This window comes from Nipponia nippon, unplaced genomic scaffold, assembly GCF_047370975.1.
Source record: "Nipponia nippon isolate SJK-2023a ecotype South Korea unplaced genomic scaffold, ASM4737097v1 scaffold_20, whole genome shotgun sequence".
NCBI classification, from domain to species: Eukaryota; Metazoa; Chordata; class Aves; order Pelecaniformes; family Threskiornithidae; genus Nipponia; species Nipponia nippon.
The window spans coordinates 9,315,069-9,332,126 of record NW_028262337.1 but is presented as its reverse complement, the minus strand read 5'-3'; the positions used below and the strand labels follow the sequence as shown (position 1 = coordinate 9,332,126).

At 39.2% G+C, this 17,058-nt stretch overlaps 2 protein-coding genes across 8 annotated transcripts in view; one reads left to right on the top strand and one right to left on the bottom strand.

Annotated features, from left to right (window-relative positions):
• Nucleotides 1-901: 901 nt before the first annotated feature.
• On the bottom strand, nt 902-15,327 carry PPWD1 (peptidylprolyl isomerase domain and WD repeat containing 1). 3 transcript variants are annotated; one of them, XM_087759666.1, is made up of 13 exons: nt 15,174-15,295; nt 14,742-14,921; nt 14,074-14,176; nt 13,325-13,425; nt 12,439-12,513; nt 11,903-12,023; nt 8,869-9,316; nt 8,105-8,295; nt 7,412-7,601; nt 5,843-6,024; nt 3,108-3,189; nt 2,337-2,519; nt 909-1,272 (listed from the first exon to the last, which is right to left on the bottom strand). In XM_087759666.1, the coding sequence occupies exons 3-13, from the start codon at nt 14,127-14,129 to the stop codon at nt 1,129-1,131; spliced, it is 1,773 nt and encodes a 590-aa protein (XP_087615792.1). In that variant the 5' UTR covers nt 14,130-14,176; nt 14,742-14,921; nt 15,174-15,295; the 3' UTR covers nt 909-1,128. The 3 variants fall into 3 exon arrangements, with proteins under 3 accessions (XP_087615793.1, XP_087615794.1, XP_087615792.1); XM_087759667.1 differs by lacking the exon at nt 14,742-14,921 and having other exon boundaries at nt 902-1,272; nt 15,174-15,327; XM_087759668.1 differs by lacking the exons at nt 12,439-12,513; nt 14,742-14,921 and having other exon boundaries at nt 907-1,272; nt 15,174-15,327.
• Nucleotides 15,326-17,058, top strand: part of CENPK (centromere protein K) — a 26,889-nt gene continuing 25,156 nt past the window's right edge. For all 5 annotated transcript variants that reach the window (XM_087759684.1, XM_087759682.1, XM_087759681.1 and 2 more), the window contains exon 1: nt 15,326-15,493. In XM_087759684.1, the coding sequence (XP_087615810.1) occupies nt 15,326-15,493 (168 nt within the window). The remainder of the gene's footprint in view (nt 15,494-17,058) is intronic.

Here is a 17,058-nt window from a genome sequence, read left to right as displayed (position 1 = left end):
CTTTTTATTGTTAAGGTCATCTCAGAATAGAGGTGTGCTACATTTAAGTTACTGTGGACGACTTCTTATTGATCCCTGAAGGTATCACTTCATCACACTAAGATAAGCTTCCTTGTGGTAGCACATTTTGAGGAACTGAATTTGATTAGCTTGCATCACATCTGATTTAATGAGTGAAGTTACCAGAACGGTGAACTCCTCATTCTTGTATGAGTGCAGTGGTGTTATGTGAACATAAACAGTCAAAGTCAATGTTACTGTATTTAGAGCAGACCTAACTCTCCAGCACAGTAACAGGACCATATCTAGCCACAGACTCACAACAGCTTGAGAAGCTGTCTGAGCTTTCACTGACGACTGCATCAGAAACACCTGACGTAAGCTTAGTTGAGAAGACTGCTGTCATTTATTTTAAAGGAAGTATTTCAGTAGAAGTAGTAGAGTTTGTAGGACTTTGGGTAAAAATTAAGCCAGAAACAGACTCCCTAGGCTAAAATAATGAGAAACCAAGCATTGAAAGAAAAAAAACATTATTGGCAACGCCAAACAAGTTGCACAGGACTTTAAACACTGGCATTCCAAGAGTTGATCGCTGCTCTTGGATACAGAAGACACAACCATTTTTAAAGGACAGAGGTAGATTAGATACCTTGTCATAGCAAACAGTATGATAACATAATCTAAGTTTTGATGCATCTACAGTTTACTCAGCCTAGGATTTCTGACCTTTGCCTCTGTCAAAGATTTCAATACTGTGAAAGGGCTTATTTAGAAATGAAAGATACAAATAACATGAAAAAGCTAAAAACTATACCCTGATCCTATTTTATAAACAGTATGATGTGACATGGTGTGGGTTTTTATCTTCAGTTTTGCATAGAAGAGGTGCAAGAAAAACAGCAGACTTTGTAAGAAACATGCACATTTTTACTTTAAAATACAAAGTTATCAGAAATATAGACTTAGGGCACTTCAGGTACATTTAAAATAGTAGAACTGGTGATTGCTCTGTCCTAGCACTTCTTATATCTAGGAATTATCAAAAATGTTTCTGTTCCTTCTAGGTCCATTTTTGGGTCCCACCATGCTGAGTTTTTTCTGCTTAAGCTGGAACCTTCAACTCCTAGCTTACTTCACTGTGATATTGATGATGCTGATATCCTCATAGGGTTTGTCGGTTTTAGGATTGACTTTTACATTGGAGATTCTCTGAACAACTTCCATTCCTTTAGTTACCCGTCCAAACACGCTGTGCTTGTTGTCTAGCCATGGCTGTTAGAGGGCACAGGAGGAGAAAGAATAAAGCACATTAAAATAGAAAGCAGCATGTAGGTTGGGTACCAGACCAGAAGGAGACTGACCTAGAATAAGTGAACACGGATACATTTTATATGTTCAGACTATGAAACTTAACACCATGTAAATATTAGCATGTAAATTAGAGTGCGGCTAATACATATTCATATGCATTTAAACTCACCTTTTCTGTTGTTTTCTTAAAGTACTACAGAGGTCAAGTTCTAGCAATGCAGTAGCATTTCATAGTTTACTTTAAAGTGTATTCTCAGCTCACAGAAATGCTGTTTCAGTCTCCATACTTCATGGTATTTTCACAGCTGAATTCTAAGTGCCAGTCCAGAATATTACTAAACTCAAAGGCATATTCATACAGTATGCCTAATTAGCAATCTGAATACAGGCAGTGATATAACTTAATAAGCCTCAAAATTATGGTAGATGGTTGCTTTTAAAGAGAGACACATGATTTTGAAGTAAGTGCTGTAAGAATGCAGTTTCTGTAAGTGTTACCTTTAAGGATTTGTTTTGTATCTGTTGGATTCATATACCAAAATTTCTTTTTTTGGCTCTGAAATTGTACACAGATCAAAGGAAATCTTCAAACCTGCATATTGGCTTCTTTGTACAGCTATAATTAGGCAATATTAAGGAGTCATCCTGGCACCACATCCAAAAACTTGAAACAATCTAAGTAATGGCTAGTTTTCCATCAAGTTTTAACCAGTATATTAATATAAAATACTCTAGTAATACACAGTTGCAAACATGTCTGATTTACTAAGAATTTGATATCGCCCTTACTCCAATTAAAGGCAAAAGGCCTCTTGACCAGAACTGACAAAAATACTTTTCTGTTTCTTAAAGGACAGTTTCAGTGAAGCCTACACAGGATACATTGTTGTGTGCAGCATTTATTTGCAAAGTAATAGGATTATTTAGATAGTACTAGTGTGTTCCTTTTTCCATCAGAAAAAAATATATTTTTACTATCTAGTATAGCATCTCAGGCCTTAAATTGAGCTTTTAATATTACTTACAGTTGGCACTACTGTTATAAAAAACTGGGATCCATTGGTATTTGGTCCTGCGTTAGCCATGCTGAGCGTGTATGGTCTGTCATGTCGTAACGTTGAATGAAACTCATCTTCAAATTCTCCTCCCCAAATACTTTCGCCTCCCATTCCTGTACCAGTTGGGTCACCAGTCTGAATCATGAAACCCTGCACAGAAATGAAATGTTATTACATCATTGCATAGAATAAATAAGCGAAAGTGTTTTATGCCAGGTGACATTTTTTTCCAACTTACTTCAAACCTTTCAACAAAATGTGTTAAAATGCTGTGGATAAGGGACAAAGCGGTCAGGGCTTCTTTAAGTGATAATCGAGTACTTGTGAAGAAACAAGCTTACTCACTGTTCCTGCTAGTGACAGACAGAAACCTGACTCTCTTTAGTTTCTGTAAAGACTTAGGCTGTATCAGCTTGATTCTGGTGCAACAGAAGTAAGAAGCCTTACAAGAAATGCCTTCTGACATGAAACAAAGTCTTAATTCAAGCAGGATTGCTGAACTGATCCTTCTCTCAATTTTCAGATTTCTTCCACCTTGTCAGTTACAGAACAACTATTAAACAACCTCAGTAAGTGATAAAGCTGTTTAGAACCTCGGAGTTGCTCAGACTTTACAGGGAACTCTGAAGCCACTCTGGAAATCCTTTGTGCAAAAGGGAAATGAGAGGGTTAACAGAGAGGACTGACCACAAAGGTACATTATTTAAACCAACGAAAAATTAACTTTCGACGAGTTACCTTGATGATACGGTGAAATATGTGTCCATTGTAATAACCATTTCTGCTGTGCACACAGAAGTTTTCCACTGTTTTGGGGCACCTAAGATCACGCAACAGAAAATACAGGCTACAATGAATATTTAATTGTATAGCGGCAAGGGCATAAAGATTTCAGCTAAGACTAAGATCCTGTTGTACTGAGCACTGTTTCAGCACATTGTAGAAAGGGCTTTCATCAAGGAAAAACAAATCCCCACCTCCTCAAACCCAAAGCTAGAAGCAAAAAGAACTGAGAGGAGTACAAAGTTGCACGATTACACAGGAAGGTAGCAGCAGTGTTGATGATAACACAGGAATGTCTCCGTTACTGCTGAGCAGTGCTTACACAGAGTCAAGGCCTTTTCTGCTTCTCACCCCACCCCACCAGCGAGGAGGCTGGGGGCGCACAAGAAGCTGGGAGGGGGCACAGCCAGGACAGCTGACCCCAACTGACCAAAGGGCTGTTCCATACCATATGACGTCATGCTCAGCATATAAAGCTGGGGGAAGAAGAAGGAAGAGGGGGACATTTGGAGTGATGGCATTTGTCTTCCCAAGTAACCGCTACGTGTGACGGAGCCCTGCTTTCCTGGGGATGGCTGAACACCTGCCTGCCAGTGAGAAGGAGCGAATGAATTCCTTGTTTTGCTTTGCTTCTGTGTGCGGCTTTTGCTTTACCTATTAAACTGTCTTTATCTCAACCCACGAGTTTTCTCACTTTTACCCTTCTGATTCACCGGGGGGGGAGTGAGTGAGCGGCTGCGTGGGGCTTAGTTGCCAACTGGGGTTAAACCATGACAGTCAGGAACCAAATCTATTTCCTCAAAGCCTAGTTCAAGGCACCGCTGATTAGATATTCCTTCCCCAGCTTTCTACTTACAGAGTTTACTTACTTACATAATCAGTTAAGGAGCGTATGCTCCATAAGCAGAAAGTTGTTCACTCTTTTACCTCTATAATTCTATTAAGCTATATATATAAGGTGTTCAATGTTGCATACAAGAAGTAAAATCTAAAAATACAATGTTTTAATATTCTAGAACTTGCAGCCAGCAGAGTCAGTTAGCCTCCTCTGAAACTGCTCACGAACATTATTTGGAAGCAGGGTGAAGAGGTGGAATATTACTGCTGATGGAATAAAAAGGGAAAAAAACAAACAAGCAAGCCCTTCACCTCTGTGACTTGACTTTTTACTTCTGAGAGATTTGCTACCAGAGTGAAAATCCTTTGCAATAGCTCTTCCATGAGCTTTATAAAATGGACTAGGTAGCCAGAGTAGATCTACACTGACAGGTTTACACAGTCACACACATTTTCCCAGCAAATGAGAAAATAGCCAAGTCCACAGCTGTAGAGTTATTTTAGGCTGTGACAAGGAACATAAGCTTGGTCTTAGGGATACTCTAAACCACCTCATGAGGCATAACTAATGGAGCAGACAAGAGTATAGTCCCAGTTCCTGCTGAGCAGTACTTAGTCATTCACAACTTCATTCCATGAGCACATGGCCCAAGATTTAAAGGGCATACAAAGCCACATCCTATATGCTGTTCTTTAAATTTTTAATCACATTCATCTTAAAGAGATTTTAAATTCAAAGCTCAGCTGGGAGGAAATACTAGAACAAGAAAGGACAAACCTAACAATAACTGAGCCTGGTAATACTCTATTTAATTTAAAATTGCATACAAAACATTGCAGTGAAGCATCAATGTTATGCATGCAAATGCAGTGACACACTGGCATGGGAATTAAAAAAAAAAAAAAAGTCAGAAATAATGCAGCTTAGCCTGTGACTCACTGGCAAGGGCTGTACCTTTACTGCAACCTATATGGTACTATTACGAATGCCAGAAACTAGGGCCTGATGCAAGACATTGGTGAAGAGAATGAAAGACTAGCAGCCCGCCACAGTAGAATTGAGGTTGTGTTGCCTTACCTGCGCTTATGACAAAACATGAAGTTGTTTTTGGAGAAGCATGGACTACACTTAAATGGTTTAAGTCTCAAGGTATAGCAATATAATATATTATATAAATTTACTGTTTCATTACAAAATCTTCACATATATTAGCATCACAAAGGAGAGGTTGCTGACAATAACTTTAGCAATTGCCATGCATACAACTCTTTTTCAATTATATGCCTGGTTTTGGATATACACAGCACTAATATATGCTGGTATAAATTTTATGTTGCTCTTGAAGGAGCAGCAATAACATAAAATGTAGTACAACGGCCACATTTGGAAGTTGCAAACTACTATCCCTCTGGCTTTCACAGACCTACTGCCAAACCTACTGCTGCTGCCAACACCATCATTCTTTTTCAAGACAGAATCAAAGAGCACTGCCTTACAGTAATATGTACCTTACACAGAAGAGCATCATGACCTATCCACATCTGCAGTTTAGAGAAAGAACAAAAGTTAAGAAATAAACCCCCTGAACCAATAATTAAATAAAAGCAAAAATCATAAAAAACCCCTGTGCCCCCAACTGTTATTTAGACCTATTTTTACCCTACTTTATTTGTGTTTGTCAAGAGTCACATTCCTAGCTTGATGTATTAATAAACTCTCAGGAAACAAGGACAGTAGAAAAGGGGGAAGAAAAGAATTATTCCTAGCCTGAAATATAAGTCTTGGATACTGCCACAAAAAAGGCACAGAAGGAATGAAAAACGAAATAACAGAAAAACTACCAAATACATACTCAACAGGAAAAAGCTTGATATGAATATCTCCCATGCTTGTGTGGATGATAGCACTGTCTGAAACTCTTTTGGGACCTTCTGCCTGAGTGGCCGCCATGACCTCTTCTTTAGAAGGTTTCTCGTTAAATACATCTCTGTCAGAATCTGCACTCTTCGTATCTTCTGGTTCACGTTTAGTAAACTGAAGAACAAAAGAACTGAAGGTTAATGGTTTGGTTTCCTCTTTTTTCCCCTTATCTTAAACACTGCTCTGCACCCAAGATGTCAATGTGATTATTCAACCTGCTAAAGACCCAACTACATTTGAAATATAGGAAGAGCATTCATAGACAGTCTGTCCTTGCATTTCAGTGTTGTGTGTTACCAGCATTTCCAGTCACATATTCCAGTACAACTACATGCAAATCCAAGTAACTTTTTATAATGTTATCTTAAAACTTCCTCCCTTTTTCAACAGAAAGCCCACTGTAGTTCAGCATCTCTTCTTTAAAAAAAAAAAAAAAAAAAGAGTGGAAAATATCAAGTTGTTCTGTTATATCCAGACAAAACCGGCAGGTTTCATCACAAAACTTCTAGTTTCACTACAAAGTCAAACTAAATCCTCTTGTTCCAATGCTGCATTAATACAAAATTATAGAAAACCAGCAAATTTAACTCAACACAGAAGAAATCTCAGAAACGTAATTTTTCTAGTACTTACAGGAAAGCACAGAATAAATATAGGTGTACACAAGCATCCGCTTAAGTGAGTAGTACAATTACATATCAAATGACAATTGCTAATCTTTCTGCATGGATACAATCATGTTTTCTCTAACAGTGAGTAATGTTTCAAGATTTTGTCTAACTTCTCCTCCTCACTTGTCAAATTGTTCATAGTAGTATATTCCATTATATACTACACATTAACCACACAAAGCTTTAGAAAGTATACTATCTTGCTCCAGTGGAAATCACGATCAAATTCAAGTACAAGTAACAACAGACAGACCGATCTCTAACCTCTATGGTCATCACATCCCAGACCAACTACTAACTACTCTGGAATTGCTTGTCTGTTTGGCTTATTCATTGCACCTCACCTAAAATCTAAATTGCGAACAGGAAGATGACTCCTGTCTTAGTTGCCCATAATGTCCTTGGTGCTACCGAGTCCTGATGCTGCTCTGAATCTAATTATTATTTATTACATATTTTATACATACAGCTAATTATTGTTTCTTTATCAGTGTAAGATTTGGTTAGGATTTTTAAGTGTGGTTGTTTTTTTTTTTCAACTAGAACAGAAACGTATAACCTTCTCCGAGAGCTGTAATTTAGACAGCCAAAACCATCCAAGTTTATTTAACTGCTTGAGCGATAATGAAAAAATTAAAGCTGTTTCTAGTCAATTTATAGCTAGTTCAAGCTAAATATTCTAGAACATACTTGCAATATAAAGGGACTCCTCTGGAAAAGTTGTGTTCGCAAATACTCAAGACAAAAAGCACTGGAAAGGTGCAAGGAGAAAAATTAAAAATAATGCAGAGAAAACAATACAAGAATGGAGTTACTTAAACGACACACACCATGTAAAACCTATTTTTTTTAAAAGCTGTGCAGATTACTGTCGGGTCTGCCTGGATATTCTGCAGAACAGGATTTTCAGATGCCTTCATCTCTATAGTGATTGCAGCACGATGCTTCTTTGCTACTCCTTGGAACAAAGCTAGTTGCATCATTCTGATGTTCTCTTGTTTTCCCAAGATACGAATACACCTGAAGTACAAGATGTAAAAAGGTGTAACTGCTGTTAGCTGTTCACAGTCAAGAGAACGTCTCCTTTCCAACTGCAAGACTCAAAGCAAAATTCCAAAACCCTCTCAAAATAATATTTTACTAATTGTTTTCATGATGCTTCTCTATTCAAACTTGCTACGTAATTTACTAGTCAGCCTCCTTATGCGATAAAATCCCAACTGCATGATCCACATTTACTTTACATTATCACATCCAGTTAGCCAGGTATGAACTGATTACTCATTTTTAATACAAATACGCTTGCCGTGTTTGCTCCTCATTTTACTAAGCTTTAAACTGCAATGACTCATTATGAAGCATGGGAATATCTTATCTACAGTCTAATGTAAGGCTCCCAAATAACAACAAAAAAAGGTTAGAGACCCACACAGTCATATCAAGTTTTAAATATACTATAAATTTGACTGAATATAGACTTTGAAACAAACATATTTATCTCAATGTGCATCATTGGAACTTACCTGTTAGTTTCTACATTTATGACCTTAATGCCCAACATTGTTCCATAGAGAACGAAGTGTCCAGTTTCATCAAAAATTATATTAATTAATCTTACTGCATCCACTTTCTCCAGCTCACGCTCAACTGCCATACGTCGGCCAAACTCCATGTCTGGCAGTTGCTGTCTCATCTGCTGAAGTTCAGTAAACATCTACAGAAAAAAAATCACTATTATATGAACACATTTTAAACTTTTGATCCAGCAAAACAGTGATCCATATGCTTAGAAAGTACAGAATTCAATTGAGACTACACCACTCAAAGTTAACTGAAGAATTAAAATAAATACAAGTAATACTGTCTTTATTTTAATGACCCAATAGGCATGTTGTAGTACTAGGCTTACGCAAAGAAAGAAAAGTGTGTAGCTGTCTAACTAATTTCTTAGAAGATGACAAATTTCATTCATTATTATGATGTTATTTGAAATGGGCATTTTTCCATAATTGCTTTCTAGTAAAAAGTAATCTAGCAGTATGAAAACACAGATGAAAATCAACAATTCAGTTTCACTATATAACTAACATAAATCAGGATGAATTAATTTTGGCGCAAAGCAATACAAGAAGCAAGTAACAGAACATGGAAAACCGTTTCTGCAATAAAAATATAGCAAGGAAGCTCAGCTTTAGAAACAGATGATAACTTAGGTGAATGTCCTGGTAAATACATTCAAATAAGTAGAGAAAAAGCCTCAAAAAAAGAGAAGCAAGATCAAACTCACACTCAGAGATTCATCGAAGACTCTCATGAGCTTCCCTGTCAAAAAACGGAAAATTCTAACTTTTCTGTCAGACCCAAGAGTGGCCATTTTCTTGCCATCAGGTGAAAAACTTATACTGGATGGGTAAGCCTTGCATTTAGCAAATTCATATAGATCAGTATCTGTTTTATACTCCCAGTTCACATTCTTGGGAAATTTATATTCGTGAGGAGTACCAGTCCAGTACTCAATCATTCCAGATTTGTCAGAAGACACTACTACTTTGTAGACGGGGTTCAACCGTATCTGAGTAAGAGAGGATGTATGGAGTTTATCAAAAACATGAAGTGGCTGGTTATTTCCTCGTCCATCATATATGAATATTTTTCCTGTGCTCTTCTCAGAAGTTGCAACAGAAGATATGGCATCTCCAGGGCAATATACCCATTCACATTGGCCAGGGTAGTAGCTGCAACAAAGAGTGGAAGGAGAAAAAAAAATAATAAGGACTGGTGTTAACTTAGGTAAGAATCAAGTTATGCTATAAACTTGAAATCAAATATCAGAAATGAATTTTGAACTTTATTTACTAGTCTTTCTAATATTTGTCTTGCTACAATTCAACAGTGTAATAACCAAGCTTTTCCAAGCAACACAATTCAGTGGATGGCTCGACCAGTTTCTGTTGCTCCCATATTGTTTTATAAAGAGGCTGTGATAGAAAGCAAAGGTAGAAGGTGGGTATAAAAGAAATGCAGCTAAATAGCACAAGTGGCATTAATGATTACTACTCAACTTCTATGACTCAACAGCATTACTCTTCCATCTGTTAAGTGATTAATGCTTCAGTGGAAATGAAGACAACTGCACCTTTGCCACACACTTACAGAAAAGTTCAACTAGGTCTTGCCAAAGGAAAAAAAAAAAGCAAAAACAAAACCAAAAAGCAATATAAGTAAAATCAAGACAATCACCCTATATTCAATAAGCATTCTGAATGCATTTGAGAAGGAACTCAATTGTTACTAGCAAAAACATACTCTACAAATAAAACAAGCCAGAGATATGGTCAATAATGTAAGTTATGTCTGTTTTCAAAGAAGTCTGTAAGCAAAGACTTTGAGAACTAGAACTCAGAAACTCAATGACAGACCACAAAGAAATGACACAATCTCCACAGGAAACTCCTATTTGGCATCTGTTCACAAATAGAACTAACAGATACTGAAGGACTGACAAATGACAGACACTAATAATTTGGATTTTCAATGCCTGTCTGGTAAAGATTCTCATAAAGAAAAACATAACCACAACTTTGTCTCAGGTTCACTAGAAATCAAGGATCAAATAGATAAATAAATAAATAAATAAATATGATAATAAATAAATAAACAAATAAGATAAAATAAATAAATATGATGCCCCATTGATCTATGCATCATTACCCAAAGTTTCTGCACAAATAGCTGTCCTTCTCCAGATCACTGATGGAAGCATAAAGCATGGGGCTTTGCAGATAGCCACACTGTATAGGTTAGTTAGAACTGAAAAGATCTGAAGAATTTGAGACAAAGCTCATCAACCCTGTGATATACCGGCATATACCTATCAAAGCAGGCAACGCAAGATACCGTGTGCTGAAAGGACTACACAGAACTTAAGATTCTACATTAATCATTGCAAGCCTAAGCAAACAGCCATGAAAAAATTCTCAGGCAGGTCAACAGAAACTATCTGCTCAATAAACAGTACAGCAGAAGATGATAGCGCAACAAACATTACATTTTAAAAGGCTGTTCAGGACAATGATTATATTACAGCTGTATACTGTTCTCTTCTTCATTAAAGAGTTCACTTCAGGTAAAACCCAATTATGTCTGGAAAAAATATATGGGGAGAGGAGAGTCTTGATTACTGAGGTTGAAAAGAAAATCTATTTAAAGATAAATCAGGGAACATACTACAGAAAAATATTATAGGTGGCATTCTCAGGGTATCCCTGAAGCAAAATTGGTTTAAATTCTACCTCAGTTTTCCCTGAATTCTCAAACAGAAAAAAAGCACCTTCTATTGTAACATCAAATTAAGTTTTTCTTAATATTAAATTAATTTTATTTCATCCTATAATTTTACCAATTTTGTAGTGACAATACAGGGCTACTAAGTAGAGAAGACCAGCAAAACCAGAAGACTAAGGCTAACGGGAATTTTTCCATAGCAGATAGCCAACAGGGAATCAATTCCCATAGGCTAAGTACATTATCTGGAGGATAATACTAAAACTATAACCAGCAAAGCAGATAACATAAGCTTTTATATAGGCATTCCGAAAAGCTTTTTTTTTTTTTCTGAGTTTATACTTCTATTCAGTTTCACAATTAACCAACAAATAGTAAACGACAAGGAATAAGTTTTCCAATTTTAAAAGGCTTGTGGTAAAATCAGTATTTCTACCATTCTTTGTACAGCATTCACTGATCCTCCAACGCTCCAAACCCACCCTTGTTTTCCTCTGGCATTGTTACAATTCCAATAACATCCATTCCTATTTCTCCCAGATTCTTTAGTTACATAGTGTGTAACTACAGAAATCCTACAACAGCAAGACTAAGGAAAACAACAACATTCTTTCTAACAGAAGAAGGAAATTTCTATCCCTATGACAACAGATACGACAACACATACAGGCCAAATTCCTTCTCTACTGGAACTACTAGTTGGCTATAATTTTTAAATTCAGTGCCAAACAACAGAAAAAAAATTATGCCTAGCTAAGTCTTTTGAGAAACACCACGTCTTTGTGCATAATATTTGACACTGAGGAAAGGCACAGACCTGCTCCACTCATGTACTGTTGCATACAGAGTCACAAATTTTTCTATTCAGTCAGTCAGTTTCCAGCCAATGGATGCATTTCAGATAATGCAACTTACTCAGCTTCATCTGACTGGGGGGGGGAAAACCCTCAAAAACCCCAAATTATTGACTTTTCTCTTAGCAAAATAACCCCCATTTATAATCCCAAACAAACATTTTCAATAACTAAGTAACTTACCCAAGTTTCAGCATGTTGATCATGTCAAAGTTGACTACATCAAACACCTTCATTGCTTTGTCATCTCCAACTGAGCAGAATAACGCCCCCTCCGAACTAACAGCAATACTCTCAATAACACCTATTAAACAAGTTAACGTACTATTAAGACACAGGAAAGGGACATCCTTCATTTCAATACTCCACAGGAAGAAAACTACAGAGGTTTAAACCTGTTTCTCAGCTGTTTCTCCACTTCTTTGACTTAAAAAACTACCCAACTTTAATAAAAAATAAAAAAACCAAACAAAACAACACTTTGTATCCAATCACTGTTTAGAATCAGATACGTGATAATGAACTACTTACCATATACATAAATGAAAGATTATAATGGCAATTATTTTCATTTGTAATGTTCATTTTAAAAAAATTGATAACAACATTATGATATGGTAAAAAATTATGTGCTCTTGCATCTGTCAAAAGAGAAAAAGCAGCAGAACTCTATAGACTATTACAGTCCTGCTAATAACACACATAATACTCAAAATTACCCTGCAATTGAGCCTTCCATAAGTTTTTCACCGTATTTATTTTTGCTTGGTAGCCTTTGTTCTCACATTTTGTTTCTGTATATAATGAGAAACTAACAGTTAAGATCAAGAACCCACCATAACATTTTTTTCTAACTCTAAAAAGAAACAGTACTTTTACTATCTATTATTAAATATTTTTCTTACTGTAACAGTCTGCATATCAAACTGGTTTTTTTCCATCAGGCACACCATCATTCCTAATAGCAATGAGAACCTCGTTTTCTGTCCAGCCTATTTAATGCTTTGTACATTTAGTACAGAAGAGCTATGTGTACTTACTAACCCAGAAAATTGTGTTAAAATTATTAATTCTTAATTGCAATTCAGCTGATAATCATGACAATGATGCAGAATTTACTCTACAGTTGCAATAATTCCAGATGAAAATAACCATTTTTTTCCATACTGCAGGGGAAAAAAAAACCAAACCAAAACAAAAGATAAGGGATGAAGGTAATCTTACTTAAAGTAACATCTTTTTTAAATTCTCTGCATTTTATGAACCCTGTTATGTACCTTGTTCACTTATTTTTAAATAGACATGTTTCTTCATGTCCTAGACATTCTCGCCACAGGCAGGGCACAAGGCATTGCAAAGGATGTAGGGGATCTGTGCAGGAGTAGTCCCACATGTTTTATTTTCACCCTATCCCTCCTGCAGTTTGGGAGCAAAAAGTAACAGGACAGGGAAAGAAGGAAGATAGGTAGATATCATTTAATCCCTGACTGCAGGAAATGAATCCCAGAAGCCCTGTCCTCTATATTTGCACCCCTTTTTCAAACAACTAAGATCAAGGGCGAGGAAAAAGTGAGGTCCTTTAGAGAAGAAAAAGCAACTTCTCACCCAGGTGACTCCGGAAGTGTTTAACAAACTCAATCCCTTCTTCTATTTTTTTCCAGAATTTTACATGTCCATCGTGACTGGCTGTTATGATAAAATCTGTCCTACAATTACAAAAGAAAAATAACAACAACAACAACAAAAAATACACATATTATGCACTTTCACACCACTCTGGGGCAGTAATTTGCACTACAATTAACGCTGTGTAGAGAATGAACTTTAAACAAATTACTGTGACAATCTGAATGTGTACTATCACTCCTGGAAAAGCAAACAATTATTTTAATGCACTCTGGGTTAATCTATGAAAAGTCAATAGCCTGAACTGAAGAAAAATATAATACTATCCCTTTTGACTATGTAAATTTTACTCCTATTTTAGGTCTGGTTTCACAGTAGTTACTATCTACTAGTGTGTGTTTGTGTATAAAAGAGAAGAATGCTATCTCCTCAATCTGTGCAGTTCTGCTGAATCATATTTTGTTTAGATACAATCATTTGCTCTTATTCCTGTATACACTGCACATTGCAAAAAGGATTTTAAGACCCTCTTTTAGTCTACTTAAACAATTTTTATCTTGCCTCTCAGTAAGCCCTTTCCTTTGCACTTAGTTTTCAAAATAAACTTAAAATACCACCTCTGGACACAGTAACTTTCCATTATTAAAATTCTACAATGAAAACTTCCTGGCATATACAAAAATACATCTCTGACAATGAAATACAGTGGGGAAAAAAAAGACACTTACTTAGTACATGCTACATGTGTAATGACATCTCTGTGCATGTAACTGCGTTCATACATCGAAGCACATGGTAGATTTTCAAGATAAACGTGTTCAAATTCAAGAACTAAACAGAATAAGAAGAAAAATCAGGAAATATTTTTTTCATAAAGGTACATCTATCTTCTGTTCTCCCTTACTTATCCTTGAATAGCTTACTCCCATTTTAGTCAAGAATATGCTAGGATTTTGTGCAAACATAATAAAAGTGGTTTCCACTGTGGCTTTGTACTCAGACTTATAGATTCTTGGTAGACTAAAGCCACTCAAACTCTGCTTTAACCCATACAGATGCCCCCTTTTAAAGCAACTATTACCTTGGCCGTCTGAATATATATTGAAAAAAATTCAGTACAACAATTTTTAAGTTACTGACAGAAAACAGGTCATCCACGCCCCATTTTCTTCCAAAACCAAGTGTATCCTTGTTGCTGTCAAGAGATTCAAGGTCCCACACAGGTATTGTAGCTTAAATTCTGAGTGCTAGCAGCTACCTACTTCATTGTTTAACTGGCCCACCTAAAAAACTCTGATCTTCTGCTTCTGTCTCTGATCCTAACTGTTAACACCTGCGCAATGGCATTTGTTACTGAACCGTCAGGTTTGCATCTGTTGAACATCGTTAAACTCACATTTACTTTACAACGATGCCCAGAGAGCTGTGACTTGCCCGACACATCAACACCATGTGTCAAAATACAGCCTAGAGGCTTCTCCTACTCCTCCAGCTTCGGGCAGGGATCCAGAAGGCACGGTGCCCCCAGCCCGTAATTCCGCGCCCGAGGAATCCCTCCACAGCCCGGTCATTTTGCCTACGAGACACCGCTTCAGGCAACGGGCTTCCTCCCGCCCGTCGTCCCCCCGGCCCCGGGGCGCGGGGGAACCGCCCCAGGGCGGCCCAGCTGCCCCCACTCCGCCGCTGGGGCCGCTCCGCTGACGGCGGGGCCTGCGGCCTGGAGGCGATCCCACCGCTCCGCTCCCGGCGCGGGGCAGCGCCAGGGCGGCCTCCCGGGCCGCTCCCCAGAGAAGGGGCAGGCGGGCGGAGGCTCCGCTCCTCCCGTTACCTCTCCGCTTTTTCGCCTGCGCGGCCTCCGCCGGGAGCGGCCCGACCCAGCGCTCCTCCTCATCCTCCTCGTCCGCCGCCGCCGCCGCCGCCTCCTCGCTGCCGCCCGCCGCCTCGGGCTGCTTTCGCTTACGCTCCGAGTCGGACGACGCCATGCTGCGCAACGTCACTCTTCCACGACGCTTCCCACCCTCGCCAAGCCCCGCGCCGGGCGCTCTGAAATTGACGCGGCGGAGCGCAGCCAGTGAGCGCGGAGCGCGCGCAGAGCGGGACACGGGCCGGGCAGAGCCGAGCCGAGCCGAGCCCAGCGGAGCCGCCATGGTAACGGCCGGGAAGGGAAGGGAAGGGGGCTGCCGCCGCCGCCGCCGGCCTCTGCCCCGCGGGCCGCCCGGCCGCCCTCAGCGCCGCTGCCGGCCCGAGGAGGGCGGCTGGATTTCGGTGACCGAGCGGAGCAGCTTCTCGGCCGCGGAGCAGGGGCAGCCGCGGCGCCTCGGGGCGGGGATGGCGGCCGTTAAGGCGGCGGGGCTGCGGGGAATGGAGCGGGCTGGCCCCGGCGGCCCTGCCCGCCTGCTCCCGCCGGGGACGGGGCTGCGTGCAGCCCTAGCCTGTGCGGGGAAACCTGCTTTCTCGTGTCCTGCTGTCGCCGGTGTAGTCCTGGCGTTTATGTCCGGGAGAATGGCAGCTCCCTCTGCAACCTCTTCTGTGATGCTATTTGTATCCTGCCTTTATTCTTCTCCTTCCTAAGGTGAACTCCCTTTTTTCTGTCTTCCCCCCCCCCCCCCGAATTAGTTTTCCCAGGACTGTTACTTTCCTTTCTCATCTCTGAATTTCTTCCCGTAGTTGGTCGTTTTGTATTTGTTGACATGAAACATTTCCCATAAAGGTTGCCTGTTTGCTTGGCTGGCATAGAGCCTACCATGCACACTGGTCCCTGCCTGTATTTTTTTACCTAATTATGTAGTCCTAAAGTGAGGTAAGGAATAACATGTTGAAACTGGAATGCATTAATATCAGTGACGTGCAAAAAAAAAAGTCTTCAGTTTTCAGGTATGGTGTACAAATAGAAACCTACTTTCATGATACAGAAATAGGGAAAACTGCAAGCTACAAGGAAAAACATCTAACGTGACACTTCGATGTGTGCACTTTATAAGGTAATTAACAGCACAGTATAGTTTGGCTTGCACTACAGAGGCCTGTAGTATCTCCTCATAATATCTACATTTTGAAACTTCGTGTGAAATCAATCATGCAAATTTTGAAGGTCAACAATAATAAAATCATTATAATAATTTAAACATTTTGGGGTTTTTTTTGGCTATGTACTCAGATTTATTTCATATAATGTTTTCGTGTTGATGGATTGTATTATTGTGGGGAGATGCAGAGGAATAGGACTCTCTATTCTACCCCAAGACTCCTTTCAAATTTCCAAAGGTTATATCTTCTTCTCTTTTTTTCCTGCCCCTTCTCCAACCCCCCCCCCCTTTTTTTTTTTTTTTCATTCAGGCCTTAGCTGTTCTGGTTTCAGCTGGGATAGAGTTAATGTTCTTCCTAGTAGCTGGTATACTGCTGTGTTTTGCATTTAGGATGAGAATAATGTTGATAACACGTTGATGTTTTAGTTGATGCTGAGTAGTGCTTACACTAAGTCAAGGACTTTTCAGCTTCCCACGCTCTCCCAGGTGCACAAGGAGCTGGGAGGGGGCACAGCCAGCACAGCTGACCCAGACTGGCCAAAGGGCTATGCCATACCGTATGGCGTCATGCCCAGTATATAAACTGGGGGCAGTTGGCCGGGGGGGCAGCAATTGCTGCTCAGGGACGGGATGGGCGTCGGTCGGTGGCTGGTGAGCAATTACATTGCGCATCACTTGTTGTGTATA